We start from the raw sequence: 26,816 nt of genomic DNA, 5'->3' as shown, positions 1-26,816 counted from the left end.
CCTAGAAAGATACACCAAAACTGACTAAAGAAGTAGAAAATCTGAATTAGACCCATAGCAAATGAAGAGATTGAATTTGTAATTAAAAAACTACCCACAAAATATGAAAAGAAAAGCCTAGGTTCAGATGGCTTAAGTAGTGAATTTTACCATATGTTCAAAGAATTAACACTAATTCTTCTCAAACTCTCCTAAAAAGTAGACAGGAGGATGCACTTCCATACTCATTTTATGAAGCTAGTAGTATTACCCTATATCAAAACAACATGGACATCACAAGCAAAAAACAAAACCAAAAAATCACCAATATACCTTATGAATATAGATGCAAAAATCCTCAGCAAAATACTAGCAAGAAATTCAGCAACACATAAGAAGAATGATATACCATGACTAAATTGGATTTATCCTAACAATGCAAGGTTGGTTCAACACCTGAAAAATCAGTTAATGTAACGCACCACATTAATAGGAGGAAAAGCAAAAACTTACGATCTTCTCTAAAGACACAGAAAAGGCATTTGACAAAATTCAACACCCTTTTATGATAAAAACACTAACCAAACTAGGAACAGAAGGAAACTTCAACCTGATAAAGGGCATCTACAAAAAGCCCGAAGCTAATGTTATCACACTTAATGGTTAGACTGAATGCTTTCTCCGTAAGATTGGAACAAGACAGTGATGTCCACTTTCACCACTTCTATTCATCCAGAGCAATTAGGCCAAAAGGAAACGGAGTGGGGGGGGGATTAAAAAGGAATCCAGATTGGAAGGGAGAAGTAAAACTATTTCTATTCTTAGATAACCTCTTTTATATAGAAAATCATAGGGAATCCACTAAAAAAAGTTTGTAGTAATATATGAATTCAGCAGGGTTGCAGGATACAAGATGAATATACAAAAACCAGTTGTATTTCCATACACTTGGAATGAGTAATCTGAAAATGAAATTAAGGAAACAATTTCAGTTACAATAGCATCAAAAATGAATAAAGGACTTCCCTGGCAGTCCAGTGGTTAAGAGTCCACGCTTCCACTGCACCACTGCAGGGGGCACAGGTTCAATCCCTGGTCTGGGAGGATCCCACATGCTGCGTGGTGTGGCCAAAAAAAAAAAAAATAATAATAATAATAATAAAGAAATTTAACAAAATAAGTGTACTTATTGTACACTTATACTCTGGGAAGTTCCAAAACACTGGTGAAAAAAAACTTAGAGGTCTAAATAACTGGAAAGACATCCCATGTTCATACATCAAAAGATATAGCATTAACAATACTCCCCTGATATACAGATTTAATGCAGTGTCTTTCAGTATCTCAGTTGCTTTCTTTGTAGAAATTGACAATTTGACCCTAAAATTTGTGTGAAAATGCTAGGGATTCAGAACAGCCAAATATTCTTGGAAAACAAAGTTGGAGGAATCACAAAACTTACTACAAAGCAACAGTAATCAAGATAGTGTGTGGTTCTGGTATAAGGATAGGAGTAATTCAGTGGAATGGAATTGTGAATCCAGAAATATATACAAAAAATTGATTTCCTGCAAGGTGCCAAAACAATTTAGCAGGGCAGGGATCATCTTTTTAATGAAGTGTATTGAGACATCTGGATGTCTACATGCTATAGAATGACATTGGATCCCTGGCATCTACAAAAGTGTCAAGGACCTAGGTTTAAAAAGTAAGCTATAAAACTGTTAGGAGAAAATGTGGGGGTAAATCTTTGTGACTTTGGATTCAGCAGTGATTTCTTAGATATGACACTACAAGCAGAAACAATGAAAAATTAGATAAGTTGGACTTTGCGAAAAATTAAAAAATTTTGTGCTCCCAAGTACACTACCCAAAAAGTGAAAAGACAATCCACCAAATGGGAAAAAAGTTTGCAAATATTTTTTCAGATAAGGGACTTTTATCTAGTTTATATAAAGAACTCTTACAATTCAGTAATAAAAAGACAGCCCAATTAAAAATGGTGAACAGTTCTGAATAGACATTTATCCAGAGAAGATACATAAATGGTCAGTAAGCACATGTTAAGATGCTCAATGTCATTATCTACCAGGGAAGCATAAAATTACAATGAGATGCCACTTCACACCCATTAGGATGGCTATATCCAAAAGTCAATTAATAACAAGAGTTGGCAAAGATGTGGAAAATCAAAACCCTCATACATTGCTGACAGGAATGTTAAATGGTCTAGTAACTTTGTAAAACAGCCTTTCAGTTCCTCAAATGGTTAATCATAGAGTTACCATTTGACCCAGCAGTTCCACTTCTAAGTATATACAAGAGAAAAGAAAACACGTCCATACATAAACTTCTATGTGAATTTTCATAGCAGCATTATTCATAGTAGTCAAAAAGGGACGAACAACCAAATATCCGTCAACTGATACATGAATAAACGAATTGTTTTTGTTATTCCTCCATAAAAAGGAATGAAATACTGATAGTACAACATAGATGAACCTTGAAAGAACTATGGTAAGTGACAAAAGCCAGTCACAAAGTATGTATGATTCCATTTATATGAAATGTCCAGAATAGGTGATAGGGATAGAAAGTAGATTAGTGGTTGCCTAAGACTGCCGGGTTAGAGGGTTGGGGGGTGATAAAAAGTATTGGATTTCTTTCTGGGGTGATTAAAATGTTCCAAAGTTGATTGTGGTGATGGTTGCACCAGTCTGTGAATACGTTAAAGCAATGAGCAATCACTACACACCTATTAAAATGGCTCAAATCTAAAACACCAAAAGCTGCTGATGATGTGGAGCAAGAGGAACTTTCATTCATTGCTGGTGGGAATGCAAAATGGTACAGCCACTTTGGAAGACAGTTTGGCAGTTTCTTACAAAAGTAAATATACCTTAGCATATCATTCAGCAATTTTGATCCTTGGTATTTACCTGAATGAATTGAAAATGTATGTCCATGCAAAAACCTGCACATGGATGTTTATAGCAACTTTATTCATAATTGCCAAAAGTTGGAAACAACCAAGATGTCCTTCAGTAGATGAGCAGGTGAACTGTGGTACAGTGGAATATTATTCAGTGTGAAAAGGAAATGAGCTCTCAAGTCATGAAAAGTCATAGAGGAAACAGATGTGTATTATGAAGTGAAAGAAGCCAATCTGAAAAGACAGTGTACTGTGTGATTCTAACTGTATGACTTTCTGGAAAAGGCAAAACTATCGAGACAGTGAAAAAGCTAAGTGGTTGCCAGGGGTTAGGAGGATAGGAGGAATGACTAAGCAAAACAGAGAGGATTTTTAGGGCAGTGAAACTTCTCTGCGTAAGAGTGGTGGACACATACTATACGTTACCCTGATGTAAACTGGACTGCAACTAGTAAGGATGTGCCACTGTCAGTTCAGAGAATGTGACAGAGGTACTGCTGTGGTGGGGGATGTCAGCAGTAGAGGAGGTTGTGCGTGGGGAGGCAGGGAGTTTATGGGAACTCTGTACTTTCTGCTCAGTTTTGCTGTGAACCCAACATTGCTCTAAAAAATAAGGTTTATTAATTTAAAAAAATGTCTGGGACTTATCTCAAAAGAATAAGTTGTAGAATGCAAACTGGTGGATGGGACAAGATTGCCTGTGGGTGTATGGTTGCTTTATCTGAGTGATTGGTGCATGAGGCTTATAATAATTTTTGATATCTGGGAGGCCAAGTCCCCCCATTTTATTCAAAACTATCATGGGCTTTTAAAATTATTTACTATGGAAAATTTTAAACATACACAAGATTATGCTAAATATTATAAATAATGCTATACTAGTCTAGACAATATAGTATTGGCATGAGAATAGACAAATAGACCATATTTATAGCGTAGAGGTTTCATAATCAAATCCTCATATACGTGGAAATTTGATATATGACAGAGATGGAATTATAAAAATGGGAAGACTGGGGCAAGAGTTTAGAACAAGGGGAACATCTGTATAGAAAAAGTGGATTCCTAGCTCACACCTGAATGCCCATGAACCATAATAGCTGATCTATTGGTACTCTGGTATTGCAATTAATGAATGAGGTAGTTGCATGTATTAGCAATCTCAAAAACGGATGGATGTGAGGCAATTGCAGAAGACTACTGTGCTACGAGAGCCTTAAGGTTTAAAAACCTGTAACATAAAGGTGTAAAATATGCATGGTAATGATAACTCCAAATTCCTGATAGTTGTTACTCTGAAGAAAGTAGTGTATTTGTAATGTTTTATTTCTTAAGGTTAAAAAGAAATTGAAGCTGATGTAGCAATAATATTAAAAATTATTAAGCCAGGTGATAGGTAATAGGTGTCCATTACAGAATTCTTTATATTTGTTTCTGTGAAATATTTTATAAAGTATTGGTATCACCAAATGAAGTGTCTTGTTTGGATCCTAATTCAAACAAATCTTCAAGAAGACATTTTTGTGGCAATTGGGGAAATTTCACTAAGATTGAGTACTAGAGTATATCAAACAATTATTAGTTAGGTGTGACAGTGGCACTGTGTATATGTAAGAAAATATCCATGTTTTTAGAGATGCATATATAGTGCATTAGATGCTGTAATACAGTTTCTGGGACTTACTTTTAAAAAAGAATAGTTGAAATAAATGGCAAAATCATTATAATTGATGATAAGTATATGGAAGGTTGTTGTAATATAATACTCTCAACTTTTGAGTTTGAAAATCTTCATAATTACATATGCAAAAACAAAAAATAATTGTTCTTTAATAATAATTTGTACTATTGGCTACCATGTTTGAAATGCTTTGTTACAAAATTTTTTTTAAGTTCTGTTTGTTTCCTGGTTTAAATATACACATATACATATATTTAACATATATACTATATATCATGTATAATAAATAATGTATATTATGTCTTATCTAAATATTTATAAAGTGAGTCAGGAATAAAATTTGATCCACTCTTCCTCCAGGATCTCTATACTGCTTTTAACTATGAGGAAACATGCCAAAATTAGTATTTAGGTTTATTGTTTATTTGCAGTTTTTCTTTTCATAGTGACAATGTGGTTGTGAATAGCTCTGGGTGATTTCCAAGAAGTCAAAAGTAGCAGGGATAATTAGCATGGGGAGGTGTTAAGTATGTAAACTTGAGCCTTGACAGAATTGTATTAATTTCTCAGAAATTAATAAAGTATTCCAGAAATAATGCTTTTTCTTTTATTTCACATTTTATGAAATAGCACTTAGAATATAGAGTTGATACACACACCCACTTCTTTTGTGGTTTCACGTGTTTATGTCTTTACTCAGTTTCTGGGTCATTCCCAGTCACACAACTATCACGATTTCTTAGATAGCCATCTTGCCTTCAGGATACTTTAGATAGTTACTTTCTGCAACTAATGCTTATAACTGTCTGGCTAGTGTTTCAAAATATTTTAATAGTGTTGACAAAATGATGGGAAACTGACATTGAGAGAGTAAAGATTTCTTAAATGGCTTCACTTAAAATTAGTATGACTAGGTTTTTTCCTGTTATTTGAACTACCAAATTGTTAATTCCTGTGATTGTTTGATAATGATGAATATCTTTACAACTTTTAAAAGTTCTTTGATTGATACTATCTATTTGACTTTTTTCAAGTACTTAGAAGTTTATACAGAAAAGTGTTGCCATTATTCTGGCTTGATGGCCTTGTGACTCTGTTAAAGTTACACAGCTGGTTAGTAGTAGCGTTAGAACTTAAATCAAATTGTTTTCATGGCTGGTGGAGGTAGTATTGTGCTCCGTAAAGGAAATTGATGACTTTGCAAAGATGAACAGTTCTTCTGCATAAATGTTTTTTAAAAAGGAAGTTGAGACAAACAACAGCAGACTGGGAACAGTTTTGTAAGATAAAATAGTATTAATATCCAGTATGTATAAAATATTCTCCCAAATTAGGAGAAAAACAATTCATCGGAAATCCCAGGTAAACAATATCACCAAAGAGGAAATACTGGTCGCTAATAAATGTATGAAAAGATACTCAACCTCTCTATTAATAGGGAAATATAGATTTAAAAACTCACCATTTTCTACCCATGATGTTGGCAAGGACTTAAAAAAATGGAAAATAGTGACTGTTGGTAAGGGCGTGAGAAAACAGACACACCCCTATAAACTGTTGGTAGGTTCATCTTTTTTGGAAGTCAATTTGGCCAGATATCCTACTTAGGCTTAAATCATGTAGTAGGCACATCAGATCAATTTAATATTTAAGAGATGGTAAAGGGGTGCCGAGAAATTAATCCCAACTTTAAAAAAGCTTAGACCTAGTTATCTGCCATGTACTCTGGCTTTCTTTCCTCTTTTATTAACCATTTCTTGAATTGTGTTTCAATAACTTGTTTTATCATTAAAACAACTTTCTGAGGTGGGTATTTTTATTCTAATTTTGTAGATGTGGAAACTGAGGCCAGAGAGGTTAAATAAGTTAGCCAGTGGGTGAAAGAGCCTAAATTTAGTTCTAAAACTATATGGCCTTAATCACTCTTTGGTTAGATAGTTAATAATTGATTCGTGATACCCAGCATACCTTAAATCTTACCTTTATTTAAAATGATTTCATTTTCTAAGTTAACATTTAAAAATGTAATGCTTAATTTCTTCATTAGAATGTCAGCCTGATAAAGGTGAACTTTTCATTAATGGAAAGTCTTTTACTTTTTTTCCTAGAGGATCTGAAGAGGCAAAATGCAGTTTTACAAGCTGCACAAGATGATTTGGGACATCTTCGGACACAGCTGTGGGAAGCCCAAGCAGAGATGGAAAATATCAAGGCCATTGCCACGGTGTCTGAGAATACCAAGCAAGAAGCTATAGATGAAGTGAAAAGACAGTGGAGAGAAGAAGTTGCTTCACTTCAGGCTGTTATGAAAGGTAAAGATAAAGACAGATCTATTTTATGATTTTGTAAGATAACTGATTCTGATGATTGAGAACATTTTCAGAAGGTCTTAAAATATATCCTGAGTTTCATTTATGTTTCATTTGTGGCTTTATGTATTACCATCTTCAAGATATACTGTCATATTCAAAATAAAAGGGAAGCCAATGGGTATATCATCTGTATCTTTAACAAATTTAATAATGGAGAATTATTGATGAGAGTGTTACAGAGATACTGCATGAAATGAAAACTATAGTTCATTATAAGGTTTAAAGCAGGGCTTCAAAATGGATTTTCTTATAGGAGAGGCAGGCCACTAATGTCAATGAATGAAGCTGTGTGTGGGCACAGGAAGTGTGCTGAACTGGAAAGACCTCCCATGCAAAGAGTAAAGTTACTATTTACACTTATTAGTTCCAGCTAATTATTGCCCATCCAGGCCAGTGTTGCCATAATTTTACATTTTAAAGAAAAATTTGGATTTTTATGTGAAATCTTCACTCAGTCTATGAGGTAGAGTGGCCTGTGGGTTAGAATAGGCTTTATGAGCTACCAGCTGGTGACCCGACCCTTGGTCCAAAGGAAGAGTAGTAGTTTAGTCTCTATCAACTTTTAGCACTAGTGCTTATTAATTCCTGCATTTCTGAGAAAATGATAATGAAATAAGCTGCCCCCTGAATCTTTGGGTTCCCAGAATTAGTTTTGTTAATAATATAAATGTGGAATAGTGATGACTCTTTTTCCCGTCTTCGCAGTTATGTGTCACTTTTGCCTTAGTACTCTGTGAGAAGGCAGGTAAGACTAGCACTGTTTTCTGAGTTTGTGGCTATCACCTAGGGATTACTCTAAGCCTCATGTTACATTCCTGACCTTAACAGCTTACCCAAATAAGAGTTCATTTTTTTCACATGAGAAATCCAGAGGTAGGTAACCTAGGGCTGGGTACAGTGGTTCCTGATGTCATCAGTGTCCTAGGCTCCTTCAGCTTTTCTTTTCCTTCACCCTTAGCATGTGGTTTTCAACTTCATTTTGCCTTGTGGCTGAAAAAAATGACTGCTCCTCCTCCAGTCCGCCTCAGTAAAGCAAAAACTTTCTAGAAATCTCCAGCATATTTCCCCCCGCACCCCCCCCATACAATTTATAGAGGTTTCTGATTACACATAACTACCAAGGCATCTAGAAACTCTAGTTTTAAAATCGGGCCATTGACTTCCTAAACAAAATTGGGGTTTTGTTAGTAAGAAAGAAGAGTGGAAATTAATGGACAACCAGCAGTGTTTATCACATGTTTTAAGATTGTATTAAAGATAGTCATTTTATAAAGACTTTATAGAATTTGTCTCAAGTTAGAATCTTGGGTTATAGTAAAAACATTCTGAAAATATATCCCTTTTCTCACCCTTTCAGGTATATAGTTGTATTGGGGTGACACGTTATATTTGTCTTAGGAGTCATAGTGTTGTATCTAAGAACATAGGGTTTAGAGTTGGCCTTAGGTTTGAATTCTAGCTCTGTTTCTTTCTGGTTATGAAATATTGGCCAGAGTATTTAACCTCTCCTAAGCTTTCCTCATCTGTAAAATAATATATGGCACAGGTTTACTGTGAAGATTAGAGATGATTTAAAGTCCTTAGCAAAATTTCTACATGTAGTAAGAACTAGAAATGTTAGTTTAGTGCTTTTTTTTTATTTTTAGTGAATTAAAAGATTTCCAGAAACTAGGCTTAAATTCTTTATATAACTACTTTTAAAATTTTAGTGTGCCAGGACATTTTTTCCAGAATGCTTAGAAATATCTGGTGATGTTTTGTAGAAACAGTTCGTGACTATGAGCATCAGTTCCACCTTAGGCTGGAGCAGGAGCGAACACAGTGGGCACAGTATCGAGAATCCGCAGAGAGGGAAATAGCTGATTTAAGGAGAAGGCTGTCTGAAGGTCAAGAGGAGGAAAATTTAGAAAATGAAATGAAAAAGGTATGAAGGAATGTATTCATCTGTAGAAATATTTGAATCCAAATATTTTTGTTGTAATGCTTTAACTAATATTATTATGGTAATAGAAATTGTACTTCTTTGTTTTCTGTTAGAGAAATTATTTGGACACGGACTTAAATATAGTACTAAATAATTGGATGACCTTCTCCCAGATATATGTGTGGCTAAGTCCCTCATCTTCAAATCTTTGACCCATTGCCTCTACCTCATGAGGCCTATCCTGACCACCCCATTTAACATTGCAACCTGCCCACCTCCCTCCCCCACCTACCACAACTTGCTCTTATCCTCTTCTAATTTTTCTTTTTCCATAACATTTATTTCCTTACAGTGTACATAGAGTTCACCTATTTGTTATGTTTATTACTGTTTGCTGCCTTTTCCTCCTCACTAGAATGCAAGCTTCACGAGGGCAGAAGTCTTGTTTGTTGTGTATCCTAAATGCTTAGAGTAGCGTCTCACGCATAGGTGCTTAGTAAATATTTGTTGAATGAGTGTTGTTGCTTGGTGTTTGTGTCTAAACCGAAGCCTGAGAACAGATTTTAGTTTTCCTTCTTTCTCAGTATACCTTGGTTCCTGTGTGACGAATGTACTGCACATTATGCTTGAACATTTTACCGTAAGATGCCTGAACATAGAACAGCTAAATATAAGGTGAAATATTTTATCATTGAGAAAATTTAAAAAGCTTTTTGGCCAGTTTGATTATGTAAGCTTTTAGTTTATTTTTTTATTTTAGTTTTAAAAATTTTTATTGGAGTATAGTTGATTTACAATGTTGTGTTAGTTTTAGGTGTACAGCAAAGTGAATCAGTTATACATATACATATATCCACTCTTTTTTTTTTCTTTTTTAAGATTCTTTCCCCACATAGGCCATTACAGAAACTTTTAATTTATTAATTTATATACATACATATATTTGAAATCACATATAAAATAATAATTAGAATTTTATTTTTCTTTTCAGTTGAATTAATCATAATCTTGGTTCATACAAGGACTACTTTTATATATTTAGAAGTTTAATTTTTTTTTTATAGTGTAAAAATCATATGAGAACTCAACACCCAAAACAAAAGCTTGAACCTTGAGTAATAGTTATTTACATTGTCTTATTTCAGGAAAAGATTGTAATTCAGCTTCTTCATGAGGATCTGACAATGTCTTCATGAGGATCTGACAATGTCTTAATGATCACTAGTCACTTAGTCATCTACCATAGTTAGCCAAAGTAGGTAGCCTTCAATTCTGTCAGATCTTTTCAGAGTAATTCATAGTTGATGCTATCATTAGACATTTTATTCAGAGCCACAGTACCATTCACATGAGGATAGTTTTTTTTTTCATTCTTCTTATATATTCATAGTTGTAATTTCTGCAGTCTGCCACTTTTTATCCTTTTTAAAATTTATTTTATTTTTTAAAGTTAACTTTATATTTTAGAACAGTTTTTGACTTACAGAAAAATTGTGAAGATACTACAGATTTCCCATATACTCCACTCCCAGTTTCCCCTATTAACGTCTTAATGTTAGTATGGTACATTTATCACAATTAATAAGTCAGTATTGATTATTGTTAACTAAAGTACTTTCTTTGTATTCAGATTTCATTATTTTTTACCCAAGTCCTTTTTTCTGTTCCATAGTCCCATCCAGGATACCACATTACATTTAGTCATGTCTCTTAGGCTTCTCTTGGCTGTGATAGTGTCTCAGCTTTTCCTTGTTTTTAATGACCTTTCTGTTATTTAAAAAAGTCATCTTTAAAAGTTTTGTTATTATGATATGCATCACTTGGAATTGTGAGGTCATTGTTGCATTAATAAATAACTCAATCTGTATTAAATTCTTTACTTCTTCTCTCCTTTTTTTCCCTGATGATTTTAATCAGCAGACCTTTATAAGCGTCCCAAATTAGCCTTGGCTGAAGATATTTTAAGCTCACATGTCTTTTCCAAACAGGACTTAGTTCAAAATAAAATAAATGATGAAATGACTTTGCAAGCACTGGAAAACAAAGTGCATCCCTCTTTTCTGAGAGATAGCATTTTTTAAAAAAAATCTCCACTCACATTTTGGCGTAGAAAATATTTTCCCTATCATGAACACTTTAGGATAAGCTTGGACTGTTTTAAATTCAGTGAATAAGATTAATTTTCATTCTCACTAGAAGGAAAAAAGCTAACTTTTTGAGTCTGCCTTTGTTTCTGTGTGAATATACGTGTGTGTATATAAAATAAAATTAAGTTTCTTACCAACTTGCTAGTTTATGGATGTTGTTTCCTTTTAATCCATGTTTTTGAGAATGAAGGATGGAAAGCAGCATGGTTTTAAGGGTTATTTTTTGGGTTTGTTTCATGTAGATATCAAAAGTAAAATGATAAATACCCTGTTTAAATAATTAGATGGAAGCCCTTTTATAGAAACATAATTTTCTAATATTTTAGGAAATGTTCTATTTTTTATGTTAAAAAATTAATTAGTCCTTTCAGTATTTGTAAGAGATTATGGTTTTATTAATTTAGTAACCAGAATTATAAAAATTATTTATTATATGCATTTCCTTTTATATATAGATATTTTCCAACTCAGTTACTCAACTAATTAAAAAGTCAAATTTGTGGCTGCTTTCACTTTCTGAGACAGACCGCATTCTGTCTGTGGAATGTGTATCTCTCTAAATAAACCTGCTTTCACTTAAAAAAAAAAAGTCAAATTTGTCTTAGTGGATCCATTTTGCTACTTATTCCCAAGTTCTAAATGGAATATTTGGGAAAGCTGTGATTATGACTTGACATTCAAAGTAATGCAGCATTTAAAAGTTAGACGTGGTTCAATTTTGTGAGTGCTAATACAGTGCCTGCTAGACTTATTTATTATACTAATTTTAATAAGTGGAGAGGTCAGAGTTTTTTAGAAAAGCAATAAATCAGTAAGTTGTAGCATTTAATTCTTTTTAACCATAGGCCCAAGAGGATGCTGAAAAACTTCGGTCTGTTGTGATGCCTATGGAGAAGGAAATTGCAGCTTTGAAAGATAAACTGACAGAGGCTGAAGACAAGATTAAAGAGCTGGAGGCCTCAAAGGTTGTGAAACATTGTAATCCATTTGCTTGAAACCAAGGTTTTGCCCTAATGCCATGAGCAAAATTAGAATACTAAGGGGGTAAAAACTGTAATTTAAACTATGCATCTTAAGACTCTTGCTTTCTTGAAAATGCAAGAAAATGTTTGGAGATGATTTTGCCCTTATGGATATTTAAAATAATGACAGTAGTGATGCTTGTGCTGCTTTGTTACAAAGTCAGTGTTTATTTTCTTAGCAAAATGAGACCTGATCTCTCTTGTTTTGTTATGAAGGAAAATAAAGTTTTCAAAGGTGACTTTGTTTTCTGACATCAGCCTCAGAATTGATCTTTTAGAAATGACGTAGCTATAGTGTGGCTGGATTTGTTGGCTATAAAGACACAACAGAAAAAATACAAAGGGATGTCAAACATTTTAATAATTAAAGTAGGAAAGAAAGAAAAAAAATTTTAGAGGTAGTAAACAGAAGCACAACATAGGAATGTAGAAATACATAGAGGAGTGTAGAAATGGGCATGTATCAATAATCCTAGTAAGCTGATAATTACCTACTAAAAGAGACTAGATTTTAAAAATCAAAATTTATATTGCTTATAAGACATATACCTAAAATAAAACTACAAAGTAAGATTGGAAAAAAAAAAGAGAGAGACTTAAAGCAATGCCTTGTAAATTCTAATCAAAAGAAACTTGGTTTAGCAATTGTAATATGAAACAGATAGGATGAAAGGAAAAAAGAATTAATAGAGATAAAGAGGGACCCCTTCTAATTTATAATTCATCAATAAGATATGACAGTCATGCACTTGACTGCATCTTACATAGCCTTGAAATATGTGAACTAAAAAGTGACAATTATGAGGGGAAATTGACATTCACAATTATAGGAGGAGATTTAAACTGTCCTTTAGCAAATGATAGTGCAAGCAGAAAAAACATATTAGTAGGGATATAGGGGTTTTGAGCAACTTGATTAATAATTTAGTTGTAATAGACATAGAATCCTGTCACTAAGAGAGTGAGAAAGAGACTATATTTTATACAGTAGTAGAGCATAGTAGTTAAGAGCTCAACACTTATTAGGTGGATGACCTTGGGCAAATTAATTAATCTTACTGTGCTTTGGTTTGCTCAACTGTAAAATGGGAATAATACTACCTCCTTCATAAGGCTGTCATGAGGATTATATAAGTTAACACATAAGGCACTTAGGATAGTGCATGGAATAAATATTGTTATTTTTAGGTACATTATACTTTTCATAATGTCACAAAGGAAATGTCATCAGATTTTGAAGATTTGATGTTATACACATCCAAATCTCTGACCACAGGTTATTAAATTATTTACAATAAAACATAGCTAAGATGAAATGTCTGGAAAATGAAAACAATTTAACTCATATGGAAAAAAGAATTGTAAAATAGAGTGATTTGAATTTTTTACTCAATAATCTAAAAAAAGAACAATAGTACAAACAGTATGAATGGAAGGAAATAATGCAGATAAGAGCAGAAATTAATGAAATAGAAAAGCAAGAGGAAAATTGTGAATATAATGAAAAAAATGGAAAAAGTAGTAAGATAGACAAACCTGATAAGCCTAATTAGGAAAAAAGAAAAAAGACTTAAACCATTAGAAATGAAAGAGGGAAATAACTACAAATCAGTAGAGACTTAAAAATAATAAATACTATGGACAATGTCACAGCAATAAGTTTGAAATGAAGTAAGTTTGGTGAAATGAAAAAATTTCTGATAGGAAATAATTAGCCAATATTGTCTCAAGATAAATTAGGAGAGCCGATGTAGTTAGTAACTACTAAAGAAAGTGAATTTATAGTCAGAATCTCCTTTTCTCCTGTCTCCTGTCCTCCAAAAGACATTAGCCTCAGTTAGTTTTGCAGACAAGTTTTTCCAAACCTCTTGGAAAGAGGTAATCCTTATATTTTACAAGCTGTGTTAGAGAACAGAAAAAGAGGGAAAGCTCTCCAACTCATTTTATGAGACATAACTTCATTACAAACAAACTCACAAAAAGGTATTAAAAGAAAATTGTAGATCTATCTCATTTAGGAATACAGAAACAAAAATTTTCAGCTGGGTAGTTAAAAAAAAAAAAAGGAAAAGAAAAAGCAAAAAGGACATCATGATCAAAAAGGGATATTCCCAGGAATTTAGGATGGTGTATCACCAGAAAACCTATTATTTTTATGTACCACATAAAAAGATTATAGGAGAAGAGTAATAAATTCATCTTAGATTCAGAAAGGCATTTGATAAATTTAAACACCCAATAACTTATTAAAGGGCTATTTATCAAACCTTCAGCAAACATCATACTTAATGATGAATGTTTAGCAGCCTTACCATTAATGATGGGAACATATGAGGAGACCCGTGCTCAGTGATTTTGTTCAGATTGTTTATGTGGTCCTAGGTGGTAAGATAAGCCGAGGTAAAGAAATGAGGCATAATAACTGGAAAGAAAGCAGTGAAACTGATTTTCTGTATAGGAAAGCAAGAGAATATTCAGACATACAATTAGACCTAATAAGAGTTCAGGAAAGTTGTTTCCAGCAAGATCAACATGCAAAAATAGTAGTGTTTGTGTACTCCAGTAATACCCAACTTACAAATGCAATGGGGAAAAATTCCTGTTCACAATAGCAAACAAACAGACAAAACCTATATTAGTTACCTGAGAATATATCTAAATAAAAATGAGTAAGGTCTTTATGGAACACATTATAAATGAAAATTTGAATACATGTGTGCTCCTGAGTGGGAAAATACTGTATTGTAAAGCAGGCAGTATATCCCCAAATTAATCTGTAATTTCAAAATTCCCCTCAAAATCCAGCAGGGTTTAATAAGGAACTCGATAAGTAGATCCTAGAATTCATATGGACAAGCGAAGGATCAGAAATACACCCAGCAAAAATTTTTTTAAATTAATTAAATTTATTTATTCTTGGCTGTGTTGGGTCTTCATTGCTGCGCGCGGGCTTTCTCTAGTTGAGGCGAGCGGGGGCTACTCTTCGTTGTGGTGTGCGGGCTTCTCATTGCGGTGGCTTCTCTTGTTGTGAAGCACGGGCTCTAGGAGTGTGGGCTTCAGTAGTTGTGGCGCGCGGGCTCAGTAGTTGTGGCTTGTGGGCTCTAGAACGCAGACTCAGTAGTTGTGGCGCACGGGCTTAGTTGCTCCGTGGCATGTGGGATCTTCCCGGACCAGGGCTCAAACCCATGTCCCCTGCATTGGCAGGCAGATTCTTAACCATTGCGCCACCAGGGAAGCCCTGACACCCAGCAAAATTTTGAAGAAGGCAAGGTATGGAGACTTGCCCTACCTACCAGTATTAAGACTTACAGTAGCTTTACTATTTCTGTAGCTACTGTAATTAAGATAGTTTGTTGCTGGTTTAAAGATAAACAAATGGACCAGTGGAACAGAATAGAGAGCCCAGAAATATATCCATATATATATGGAAATTTGATATTTGACAGGTGGCATTACAAGTCAGTGGGAAAAGTATGGATTATTTAAAAATAGGCTTTTCAAATAGTTATAAGTATGGATTAAAGCGAGGTTAGCTTTCTACCTCACACTTTTCAAAAATTAATTTCAGTGAATTAAAATCTTAAGAGTAAACGTAAATCTTTAAAACTTTTAGATGTTTAAAAAGGAGAATATGTTATGTGAGATACAAAAACATTTCTTAAATAAGGTAAAAATACTATGAAAGAAGAGATTGACAAATTTGCCTACATTAGAATATAAAACTTCCTTATTAAAAGATATCACAAAAAGTTGAAAAGAGAATTATAGACTGTTAAAAGTTATCTATACCTGACAAAAAATTAGTGTCCAAAATTAATAAAAATTGCCATGTCCGTAAGTGACAAATGGCCCAACAGAGAAACAAGTAAAGAATATGAACAAGCAGTTCACAAAAGAGGAAGTTAAGGAATGTGAAAAGATATTCAGTCTCACTAGAAATCAAGGAAATGTAAGTGAAAATCAAATGCCGTTTTATTCTTACCAGATTGTAAGTCTTACAACATAAATTTGTTGTGTTTATCCACTATTGGAGTGTGTGAAACTCTTCCCACTTTTCAGCTGCTGTTGTGAAGTTGGAATCCCTGTTGAATATTTTGGGAGTTCTCCGGACCTTGTTGCTTCCCTTTACTTTCTCCTGCACAGACGCTGATACCATGTAATTCCATATAGGTAGCTTTCAGTGGTTTGTCCCCACCCTCTAATTATCGCTTTTTTTTCTTTTTGGTAGATGTTCATGTATTCTGAGTTCTGTTATCTTATTAGTTCTGTTGTTAGGGTGTGTGGAATTCAAGAAAATCCATGTACCACACATTCACTGTCACCATCTTCCCAGAGTTCTGCTCAGTAGCTTTCGAAGGTTAGAAATTAATTCATTATTAATAGAGTCAAATATTTATTCTAAGAAGTAATAGCTGATAGAGTTAGTGGTTATATACCACCATTTTATATCTGACATATTGACTTTCCTTTATCATTAACTGAATTACCACCTCTCCAGGTGATAGGGAAAGTGCCTGACAACAGTCAGCAGTTTGTCGTGCTTGGTTAGTGTACAGTATGTTTCTGGTTGGCTGACAGCCTCCAGTGAAGCATCAAATGGCAGCTTAAATAATCATTTTAGTCCATGACCAGTGCTAATGTATTAATGGTAATTAGGAGTAAAGATAACTGAAAACAGATCAGCCAGCTATTTCAAGTTGAAGAAATGGGAAGATAAAAGGCATAAATATAATCTTGAAAGTGAAATTAGACATAACCATTTGAAAAAGTTGAAAGTTAGTTTAAATGGCCACAATTTAGGATGGGCAATTTGTAAGGAAGGGTAGAGCAAGTGATTCTTTAATCACTTTCTGGGGCAAGATTGCATTTTATTTTGGTTAGAACTATTTCAGATATTAGACTGTATTGTTAATATTTGAAAATTATAGTTAATTGTTCAACAGAAATAAGACATTAAAAAAGAAGATGTGATTTTAAAAAGTATTCTGCACTTGGCTTCAAGTTTATGTTCATTACAGTATGAGACAGGTTGTTTTTTCCATCATGGCTTCCTCTTTTTTCCTTCCATGAATTTATGTCTATGAAAATGTCTCCTTTTTATAAATTGAAGGCATTTGGAATTACCTCACCAGAAATCAAAGAAAAGCAAACTTACAAGAGTATGATACCATTTTTATCTTTAGAAAATACTGTTTAAAAAACAACAAAAATAAAAAATAAAAAACAACAGCAACCTGGGTTCACTGAGTATGTGATAAAATGAGCACATGTGTATGTTGCTCTGGGAATACAAATTGGAACCACCTGTTTAAAAGCAAGGTACAAAACTGTTATGTGTAATCTCAATTGTATATTTACTCTGGTGATGATTATGGATAATGCTTACTATTAATTATTGTCAATTGTGTTATTTTCCCAGTTTTCTTTAGTAAGTATATGTTTGTTTTGTAATTAAAAATTATAAATGTTAATTTGGGGGTAAATTTAAATTTACATAAATATAAATGTAAGCTTTTTTCGAGGCACCTCCAGAACTTACCATTATACCTAAGGTAGACACTGTTGGAAATTTTAGTTTAATAGAATTGCATCTTTTTCAGGTTAAAGAACTGAATCATTATCTGGAAGCTGAGAAATCTTGTAGGACTGATCTGGAGATGTACGTAGCTGTTTTGAATACTCAGAAATCTGTTTTACAGGAAGATGCTGAGAAACTTCGGAAAGAATTGCATGAAGGTAAATATATATTCTTTACATTTTTAATCTCAGTCTGTAAGAGAACTATGTAAGTAAAAGTGATATTGATTAATAACAGTAACAAATTCCAAAATGCCAATCCAACATGTTAGTGATTCAGTTTAAGCTTTGCAGTTGGTTTGAAAAGATATTTGGATTGTTAATGGTTTCTGTTTCCTCCAGGACCCCAGTAAGAATTCATAGGGCACAAACTCTGGGCAGAAAGATAATAGGAAGTTGCTGCTTAAACTGCTTTTGCTCCAAACCTATTTTGGTGGAGGTGAATTAGCAAAAGTGAAAATGGGACAGAGAGGGCAGATGGTATATTCTAGTGTTCTTAAGTAGCACCCCTGTTTATAAGAGATAATTTTGATTTCGCTAGTCTGGTAGCAGAGTGATGCAGAAATTGACTCTCTTTTCTCAGGATAGGGGAAATAGGCTCATCCTTTCCCATTAAAATATATATTTGTCTTTAATTCTTTTAGTGAATCTTGTATACCTGAGATTCGTAATAACCTTTTTGTTTCACAGACTGCTTTGGCAGTCTTGTGAAGCCCTCTCAGAATAATGTTTTTAATACATAAAATACATAGAATTATAAAAGAAATCAATTATATTATAAAACAGTTATCAAAATATAAATAACTGCAAACTTATAGTAATAAATGTGCTATTTTATCAGTGCATTAAATAACAAGGTCTAGTACCAGGTCTAATAACTACTGTAATTTTGAAGTATGATGAGCATAAATAATATATTAAGATATCTGCAACAACTGTACTGAGATACAAAAGTATCTATGACTCCTGTTAGTGACCAAGTCATGGGTATTGTTATACTTACTGTGGTTTGTTGTCTATATTTTATAATTGAAGGAAATGATAAATTTCACTTAGAGGTTAGTGAAAATAAAGGTTAAATTTTTACCTCATCTAAATGCATGGACCTCTTGAAATCTTATATTCGTTGCAGGTTATACTAGTAACATGTTTTAATATGAAAATTTAAGACTGTGGTCATGGAAAATATAGCTCTTCCATAAATAATTCAGGTTTGCATAGGAGTTAGGTTTTTATCCCAAATAGTGGGAAGTTGAAATTATATAAGCCTACAGAATTATTTTATAAAATGTTGTTAAAGTAATCCAGTGTTTGAGTCTTTGGCTCTCAGGAAATGCTTTTCAAAAGTGCTGCTGCAGTCAAAAAGACACTCAAACTCTGAAAGGGTGTCCAGAAGAAATAGGACTTTCTGTTTAACCTATGTGTCCCAACCCTTCCAGAAATAGTACAAGACTACCAGACCTTCCTAATATACCTGGAGAAGTATCTGAGAAATGAGTAAGGGGGTAGAGTAATTTCTACTGAAACATTCACACCAAAAAAGTAGTATTTACGTGAAAAGAAGATAGTTAAAAATTGAGCAGCAGTGTAAATTAGAGCCTAAATTGAGGAAATTAGATATGCAACCAAGTGCAGTGCAGTTGCATATCATATGTGCTAGGAAGTGTGTTAGGAGGCAACGGTGCCATGAATAGGCTTCTTAAAAGAGGTTGTTAAGTGGAGTTTTGAAAGATAGGTAGGTAGGTGTTTGTCAGGTCGTCAGAGAGGAGCATGGCATTCAAGGCCATTTGCATGTGGTGCAACAAGGTAACGAAACTGTAAGAAATACAGTTCAGCAAAATTAAAATGCAAGAGGCAGTGGGGCAAAATGTGAGACATGAGAGGTAGACATGGGCCAGATCCTGGAGACCTTATGCTAAGGATTCTGGATTTTATCGTGTTGGTAATAAGGAGGCTCTGAAGGATTTAGAAGTTTTTTTTTTCCTAAATAACAGCTTTACCGAGATAAGGTACCTGTTCAGTGATGTTTAATATATTCACAAAGTCGTACACCATCACCACTATCTACCTCCAGAACATTTTCGTTACTCCAAAAAGAAATTTTGTAACCATTACCAGTCATTCCCTATTCTCTTCTTCCCCCCAGCCCCTGGCTACCACTAATCTACTTTCTGTCTCTATAGATTTGCCTATTCTGGACTTCTGTATAAATGGGATTATACAGTATGTGGCCTTTTGTGTCTGGCTTCTCTGAAGGGTTTTAAGCTTGAGAGTGGTAATGTTTTACCTTCTAGAGAGTTCAGTTTTACAGCAGTGTGGAGGATAGAATAGAGGGGGCCAGACGAATGGCAGGAAGGGTTATGAAGAAACTCCTGTTGTAGTTGTCTAAGTCCTAAATCTAAGGCAGAAGGCAGAAGATGGAGTGTCATATCACACAGGAAGTAGCATTAGTAGGCCTCTGTCACAGTTGAATGTGTTGGGCGAGGAAAAGTCAGAAGTATGAGTTTTCTCTCAGGTTTCTGGCTTGGGTAACTGGGTAGATGGGTTGATAGATGATACCATCTATTCTTTTTTTCCCAAAGAAGATGGCTGAGCTGATGAATATCAATAACAAGCATTTACAAAGATTCTTTGACTTATCCTGAGAGGTCAAAACTAAATGGACTCAAGAAGGATTCCTGGATAACAAGATTTATTCAGAATGTATTAAAGACAATTAGGAGTGGTTACTATGTGTTTTCCCTTTAGAGCAGTGTTTCCCAAATTGTATTCCCTAGAACATTTGTTACGTGAGTGGCACTGTGGAAAGGATTTTTTGGTCAAATAAATTTGGGAGGTATTGTATTATATATCGCCTTACAAGAGAACATAGACATACTTGAGACACTGAGTTCAAAGTCCTGCAGTAAAGAAATCTTTAAAAAAAAGTTTTTAACCCAAGGTTTCTGAAACTCACTGAGCACAGAAATCTTTTTTTCACACGTTGCTCTTCCTAGGAACACACTTTGGGAGACTCTGCTTAGACAGGTGGTGTGGGAACAGCTGCCTTGTCCTATGGCAGGTTGCCCCTGGGTTCTTGTCAGAGGCAGAATCCCAGACCGGATGGACCTTTGGCCAGGTCTAGTCTAGTTAGTCCTATGTTAAAGAAATTGCCTACCATTACAATTCAGTGTTTTTGGTTGGGGGATTCCTAAACAGTATGCCATCTCTTGGAGCAAGAGCGACAACAGCACAACCAGTTGAAACACACGTGGCAGAAGGCCAATGACCAATTCCTGGAATCTCAGCGTTTGCTGATGAGGGACATGCAGCGAATGGAAATTGTGCTAACTTCAGAACAGCTCCGACAAGTTGAAGAACTGAAGAAGAAAGATCAGGTGAATACCAGTTTTGTAGGACTTGTTTGCCTTGTTAATAAACCACTCTACCGTGACACATCATATTTCTTTATGTATATTATAGATTGACTTAAGCCTGAAACAAAGTTGATGTATGCCATTTCAAAAAACATAATAGCTGCATTTGAGGGATTTTGTTTTTCAACTTTAGAAATGGCCTTGTCTGGGGGGAAGGGGAAGAACTGATTTAGAAATGATCCTCTTCAGTCTGCAGGATGCAGTAGTGTATATTTCTGAGAAAATCTTTCTCTACAGTTCTGTCCAGTTCTCCTAGGGCTCCTGAATTGTGTTAATCCAGGCCATGTCTTTTGTGACATTGCTCTGAAAGCTTTATTAGACAGTGATGGGTGGGGATGGAGAGGCTGAGTGACATGAAAAGACAGGTGTCTAGAGGGCTGCATACCCAGGATCCTGTTTTCTCCTTATCTTAAAAAACAATTAAATTATATGATTAATACATAAATACATTCTCATGTTAAAATATTTTGTTTTAAATACAAAGTGAAAAAATAAAGTGATAAAGTGAAAATCTCCCTTGACATCTCACATACTTCCCTTCACAGAAATAACCACTTTTATAATCAGGAATAATCAGTTTGGAAGGTAGTATTCCACACCACTTCTATGTGTTTATAAGTGTATATTCACGTTTCTTTTTTTTTTTCTCCCCATACAACTGAAATCATAGTATAAGTATTCTGTAGCTTATTTTTCTCATAAGCATCATCTTGGATATATTTTCACTTTAGAGATCTATCTCATTCTTGTTAGCTGGTGACATGGATGCACTATATTTGATTTAATCCTTCTCTTTGTAGTGGGCATCTAGATGGTTTTTCTTTCTTCTTCTTTTTTTTTTTGTCATTTCAAATAGTTTTGCAGCTAATATCCTATACTGTGTTGTGTATGTGTGCAAATATTTCCCTAGGATAGCTGTGTAGAAGCTTTTGTAGGTACTGTAAGAAATATTTTAAATTATCTTGTGTAACTTAGGTTAGATTTTGTTTTTCAGAAGTTTCTTCCTTTTTAAATTTCTTTTCTCTTAATTGATTCATTCATCTTTTGTGTAGACACAGTCAACTTGAGGATTTAGATTCTAAAGTACAGATACAATCATGCTTTTCCTGCTTCCCATTAGAGTAGTCTAAATTCCAGAACTGGTCATTTAAGGCCTATGCGCCAGCATTGTGCTAAGGCTTTATATGTAAAGCTTTACCTCATGTGGTTCTCAAAACAGAAAAACACACAACAAAAATTCCCATATGAGATAGGGACTAATGGCATATCTGAGGGTTGACCAGTCTCTGATTCCAGAGTCTAAGCACTTAATCACCACCCCCTTCTCCATGTACCTCACTACTCATGTGCCTGCCCTCTTTTTAGTCACATGAGATTATTCAGTATTCCCCACATGCCTGCTCTTCCGTGCCCCTCTCCGTTTTACATACTTCTTTTCTCCCTGGAACCCTTGCTTGTCTCCTCTCATACAATTGGCAAACTCATCTTACTGATTCTTCAAGATCCAGCTCAAGTGTTACCTTCTTTGGGCCCCCCTTTCTAGCTCCCTCAGATGAAATCTTTGTCTTCTCTCCTATAGGACCTTGTACATACTTATATAGTGATGTAATCATGTATTTGTCCCTCCCCACTAGAGTGTTTTGCGGGGGGGGGCATTGAAGGTATCTTTGATCTTTGTTGAGTGAATTATTACATCAGCTTCAATCATTCATTTGTATTTCATATAAATTTGTACATGTTTCAAATGGATGTGTAATGCCATAACTTTTTCCTATTTGTTTTCCATAATAAGCTGAAGGAACAGTCTATGTAAATTTTCTTTCTCAAATCACTTGAAGAAGAGGTGGGTGATTTGCTCTCTTTTGTTTTGCCTTTCATGCAGTATACTTTTATATTTGTTTTGAGTGGTTAAAGAACTGTGGGAATCATTAAGTATAGATTACCTGGGTAATATGTATTTTTTCTTCCTAACTTTTAGGAGGAAGATGAACAACAAAGACTTAGTAAGAGAAAGGATCACAAAAAAACAAATGTTGAGGATGAAGTAAAAATACCAGTAGTGTGTGCTTTAACTCATGAAGAATCTTCAGCCCAGTTATCAAATGAGGAGGTATAATGAATCTATAATTAAAATCATCATATACACAGTGTTAACCATTTTTAGCTTCTCTTACATCAGTCAGTTACATTGTTCATATGGGAAGTGGGTAGTAGCTACTAGCTGAAAATTAGATAAAGTGATAATACTTTATTTTCAGCTGTTTTCACAGTATTATAGGTAGTACAATTTGAAACACGCAGTTTCTCTCATGGTCTGTGAAACAATTAGATGTTCTTTTTTCTAGTGGTTCCAAAATTAAAACATCAGAAGAAAATTTAAATAATATCTGCAAAATCTTTTTTTTTTTTTAAAATAAATTTATTTATTTATTTTTGGCTGAGTTGGGTCTTCGTTGCTGGGCGCGGGCTTTCTCTAGTTGTGGCGAGCAGGGGCTTCTCTTCATTGTGGTGCGCGGGCTTCTCATTGCAGTGGCTTCTCTTGTTGCAGAGCACGGGCTCTAGGCTCACGGGCTTCAGTAGTTGTGGCACGTGGGCTCAGTAGTTGTGTTTCGTGGGCTCTAGAGCGCAGGCTCAGTAGTTGTGGTACACGGGCTTAGTTGCTCCGCGGCATGTGGGATCTTCCCTGACCAGGGCTCTAACCTGTGTGCCCTGCATTGGCAGGCGGATTCTTAACCACTGTGCCACCAGGGAAGCCCCTGCAAAATCATTTTTGATATGAATAAATGTTTCTAATACTTTGAGCTTTTGTTTAAGAGATTTTATCTAAAGTATTGAAACACTTAATTCTGTATGGCCTGTATTTGAGTATTATCAAGTATTAGATCTTAAGCCCTGAGAAGAGTGTATGGGGTTTGGCAGATTGTAATGGAGTAGGGTAGAACATTTCAGGTATTGGGAATGGGCAGAGTAGAGAGACTTGGAGGTGGAAAGTGTAAAATGGTGTTCCTATGGCCTCATCGCCTCTCACCCACATGTGGCAAGGGCCTCCTCATTACATTTCCTGTCTGCAGCCTGTCCCATTCCACTGTACCCTCAGCATTACTGTCAGATTTATTTTTCTTAAGTGCAGCTATAGTCAGGCTACTCCCCTAGTCAGAACCACCACTCACTCCCATTACCTACATAATTAAGTGCAACTTCCTCACTCAGACAGTCAAGACCCTTCATAATATGCATTCTGTTTTAGCCACATTGCTCATCTTGTTGTGCTATACTCTCTGCCTTGCACATTGGTTCCTTTACCTGGAGTGCTTACCTCCCTCTGCCTTTCTGAGTTCTGGAATTCTTCTATTCATCCTTCAAGACTCAAGCTGATATCTCTTCTTCAGGGAAGGAAATGCTTCTGTTAATTGACTTTAGGGTAAAAACTAAGGTCCCCAGCTTGCCATACAAAGGCCTTTGGAGTTGAATTGACCCTTCCAGCCTTAGCATACTCTCCACTTCATCACAGCCAGACGTTTCTACTAGCTGTCCATGCTCATATGCATTGTTTATACTGTCCCTGCTATTTAGAGATCCATGCTTACTCCCCCACCCTTTCCCTGCCTGGTGAACCAGTTTCAGGTAAATTGGATAAGGGTCTTTTCTCACTTTCAAAGGTATTATGTTTCTGTTTAGTTTGCAGATTTACGCTGAGCCATGTAAAATCTACTTGCTGGTGGCTCATATTTCCATGTTTATGGATTATTTGACATTGAAAAAATGCTTTAAAAAATCCTAGTGGACACTGAAAAGTATGATGTAATTGTTTTTGTACATTCTCTCTCTTGGCTCATACACTGAGAACCTTGCCCTGATTCTGCTTTGTCTTTTTTTTAAAATAGACTTCCAAGAGAATGTCTCAATTTTTGCGTACTGCCAAATATTATGTGGTTTCTGCATCATGCAGTCCTGTGTCCAGGAATGTTTGGCAAAGTTTCAAACTTAAAAAAAAATATTTTAGCAGGAAAACAGGAAAAGGAAATTTGTTGTGATTTACAGTGAAGCACTTAAAATTTTTTAATAGTGTCTTAACAGATTTATACTGTATATTGTGCATAACATTTTCTGACATTGAAATATCTTATAGCCTTTCAGATCTGATGTTTTGCAGTTTGAATGTTGAATGTACTTGTTTTGTATTGAGAGGCAGTGACAGTTTACTTTAGCCTGTTGATTTAAAGTTAATATGGAATGCTTTGGAGACTTAGATATATTGCTAAAGCCACTTAAAATTTGTAGGACCCTATATCTTCTTTAACCTAAATGCTTAGAATATGCTTTTCTCACCACAAAAGTAATATGTGTTCATTATGGAAAATTTGGAAAGTACAGAAAGTCATACAAAATAAAAATAACTGATAATTCTACTAGCCAGAGATACCACCACTAACATTTTGGTATGTACCTCTCCTTTCCCTCTTTTTCCATTTCCAAAGGTAACATATGTGTGTTTCTATTTGTACTTTTTAAACATAATACAGATTGTAACTGTACATGATGTTTTATGTACATTTTTTCCCCCACTTAAATCTGTCTTTAAAGGTTTTGGCACATCAGTAAGTGTTTTCCCCCAAAATGATATTTAATGACTAACAGTATTTCAGCATGTAAATATACCATAGTTCCTTAATCTCCTACAAATTGATTTGTGCCCAGGTTTTAATTTATAAAGGTGACCGAGTGATGACATAGAGAAGTTAATGCCATTGAACAAGAAGTTTAATGTTACAGTCCCTCTAGAAATGAGAGTCATGGTACACTGTGCAGAGTCACATGGAGAAGCACCAGAGTTGGTCATGAAGCAAAAGCAGGAGCAAGGGGAAAGCACGGACCACAGCCATTATTGGGATTTTCGAGGGAAAGGTAGGGCAGGGTAAATAGCATAGGACTGGCTAGTTTGAATAAATCCAGTGGGCTTTGGGGCATAGAGTCTATCTTCAGTTTTCTGGTACCTGGCCCTGGGTTGATTTAGAGCAGGGGAAATACTGGCTTGGTGTGTAAGAGTTAGATAAAGGAGTTGGTTGGGAGTATCGACTTGAGATTGGTTGATTTAGATGTCAAAGACATATTCATAGGCAAGTTGTTTATTATTTCTAGGAATTAGCTAGTTTGGAAAGGGCAGTCTCTCCTCAGCCAGCAAGGCCTTCAAAAGGTCAAAAACATCATAAAATATAGAAAATAAGCATGATTAACACACTAACAGATAGTCAATTATTTCATTTTTCACTAGTAAAAAAATTTTCATTATTATGAGTAATGCCATAATGCTATTATATATAATTCTTCTTTGTATAAAAGTCATGGACTTATCTGATTACTCCTTTAATATAAGTTCTTGGGAAGAGAACTGCTGAGTTTTAAGAGCGTAAACAAAACATATTGTTGAATCATCTTTCAGAAACAGTGTAGCAGTTTACATACCCTACAAATATATGTGCCTTGTAAGTGTTGTTATCAGCGTGGTAGTCTGGTGTTTTTTAAATGGCCCTCACAGCTTTCTTGTCCCTATCCCCTTCCTTGTTTGGTGTCACAGTAGCACTGTGTTAATATATGATAGCGTTAGATATCGTGTTCCTTTATAAGCCAACAGAATGTGCTCTCTCCAGTTTTTTTAGGGTGCTTATTTGGGACCTTTGCCATAGCTAGCTCAGTATATACTAGATTTGTGTTCCTCATCCATCGGAATTTCACAGATTAAAAAGCCTTTAAAAAATAAACCCACAA

General features: G+C 34.8%; 1 protein-coding gene across 2 annotated transcripts in view; it reads left to right on the top strand.

Moving 5' to 3' along the window:
- RABEP1 (rabaptin, RAB GTPase binding effector protein 1) overlaps nt 1–26,816 on the top strand; it is a 103,438-nt gene that overhangs the window by 49,767 nt on the left and 26,855 nt on the right. For both annotated transcript variants that reach the window (XM_082443848.1, XM_082443847.1), the window contains 6 exons: nt 6,701–6,904; nt 8,728–8,888; nt 11,881–12,000; nt 17,658–17,793; nt 20,833–21,011; nt 23,029–23,160. In XM_082443848.1, the coding sequence (XP_082299974.1) occupies nt 6,701–6,904; nt 8,728–8,888; nt 11,881–12,000; nt 17,658–17,793; nt 20,833–21,011; nt 23,029–23,160 (932 nt within the window). The remainder of the gene's footprint in view (nt 1–6,700; nt 6,905–8,727; nt 8,889–11,880; nt 12,001–17,657; nt 17,794–20,832; nt 21,012–23,028; nt 23,161–26,816) is intronic.

The sequence above is a fragment of the Balaenoptera physalus genome (genome assembly GCF_965194825.1).
Source record: "Balaenoptera physalus genome assembly, chromosome: 20".
NCBI classification, from domain to species: domain Eukaryota; kingdom Metazoa; phylum Chordata; class Mammalia; order Artiodactyla; family Balaenopteridae; genus Balaenoptera; species Balaenoptera physalus.
The sequence above is the reverse complement of the archived record's forward strand: the minus strand, read 5'-3'. Positions and strand labels throughout refer to the sequence as shown.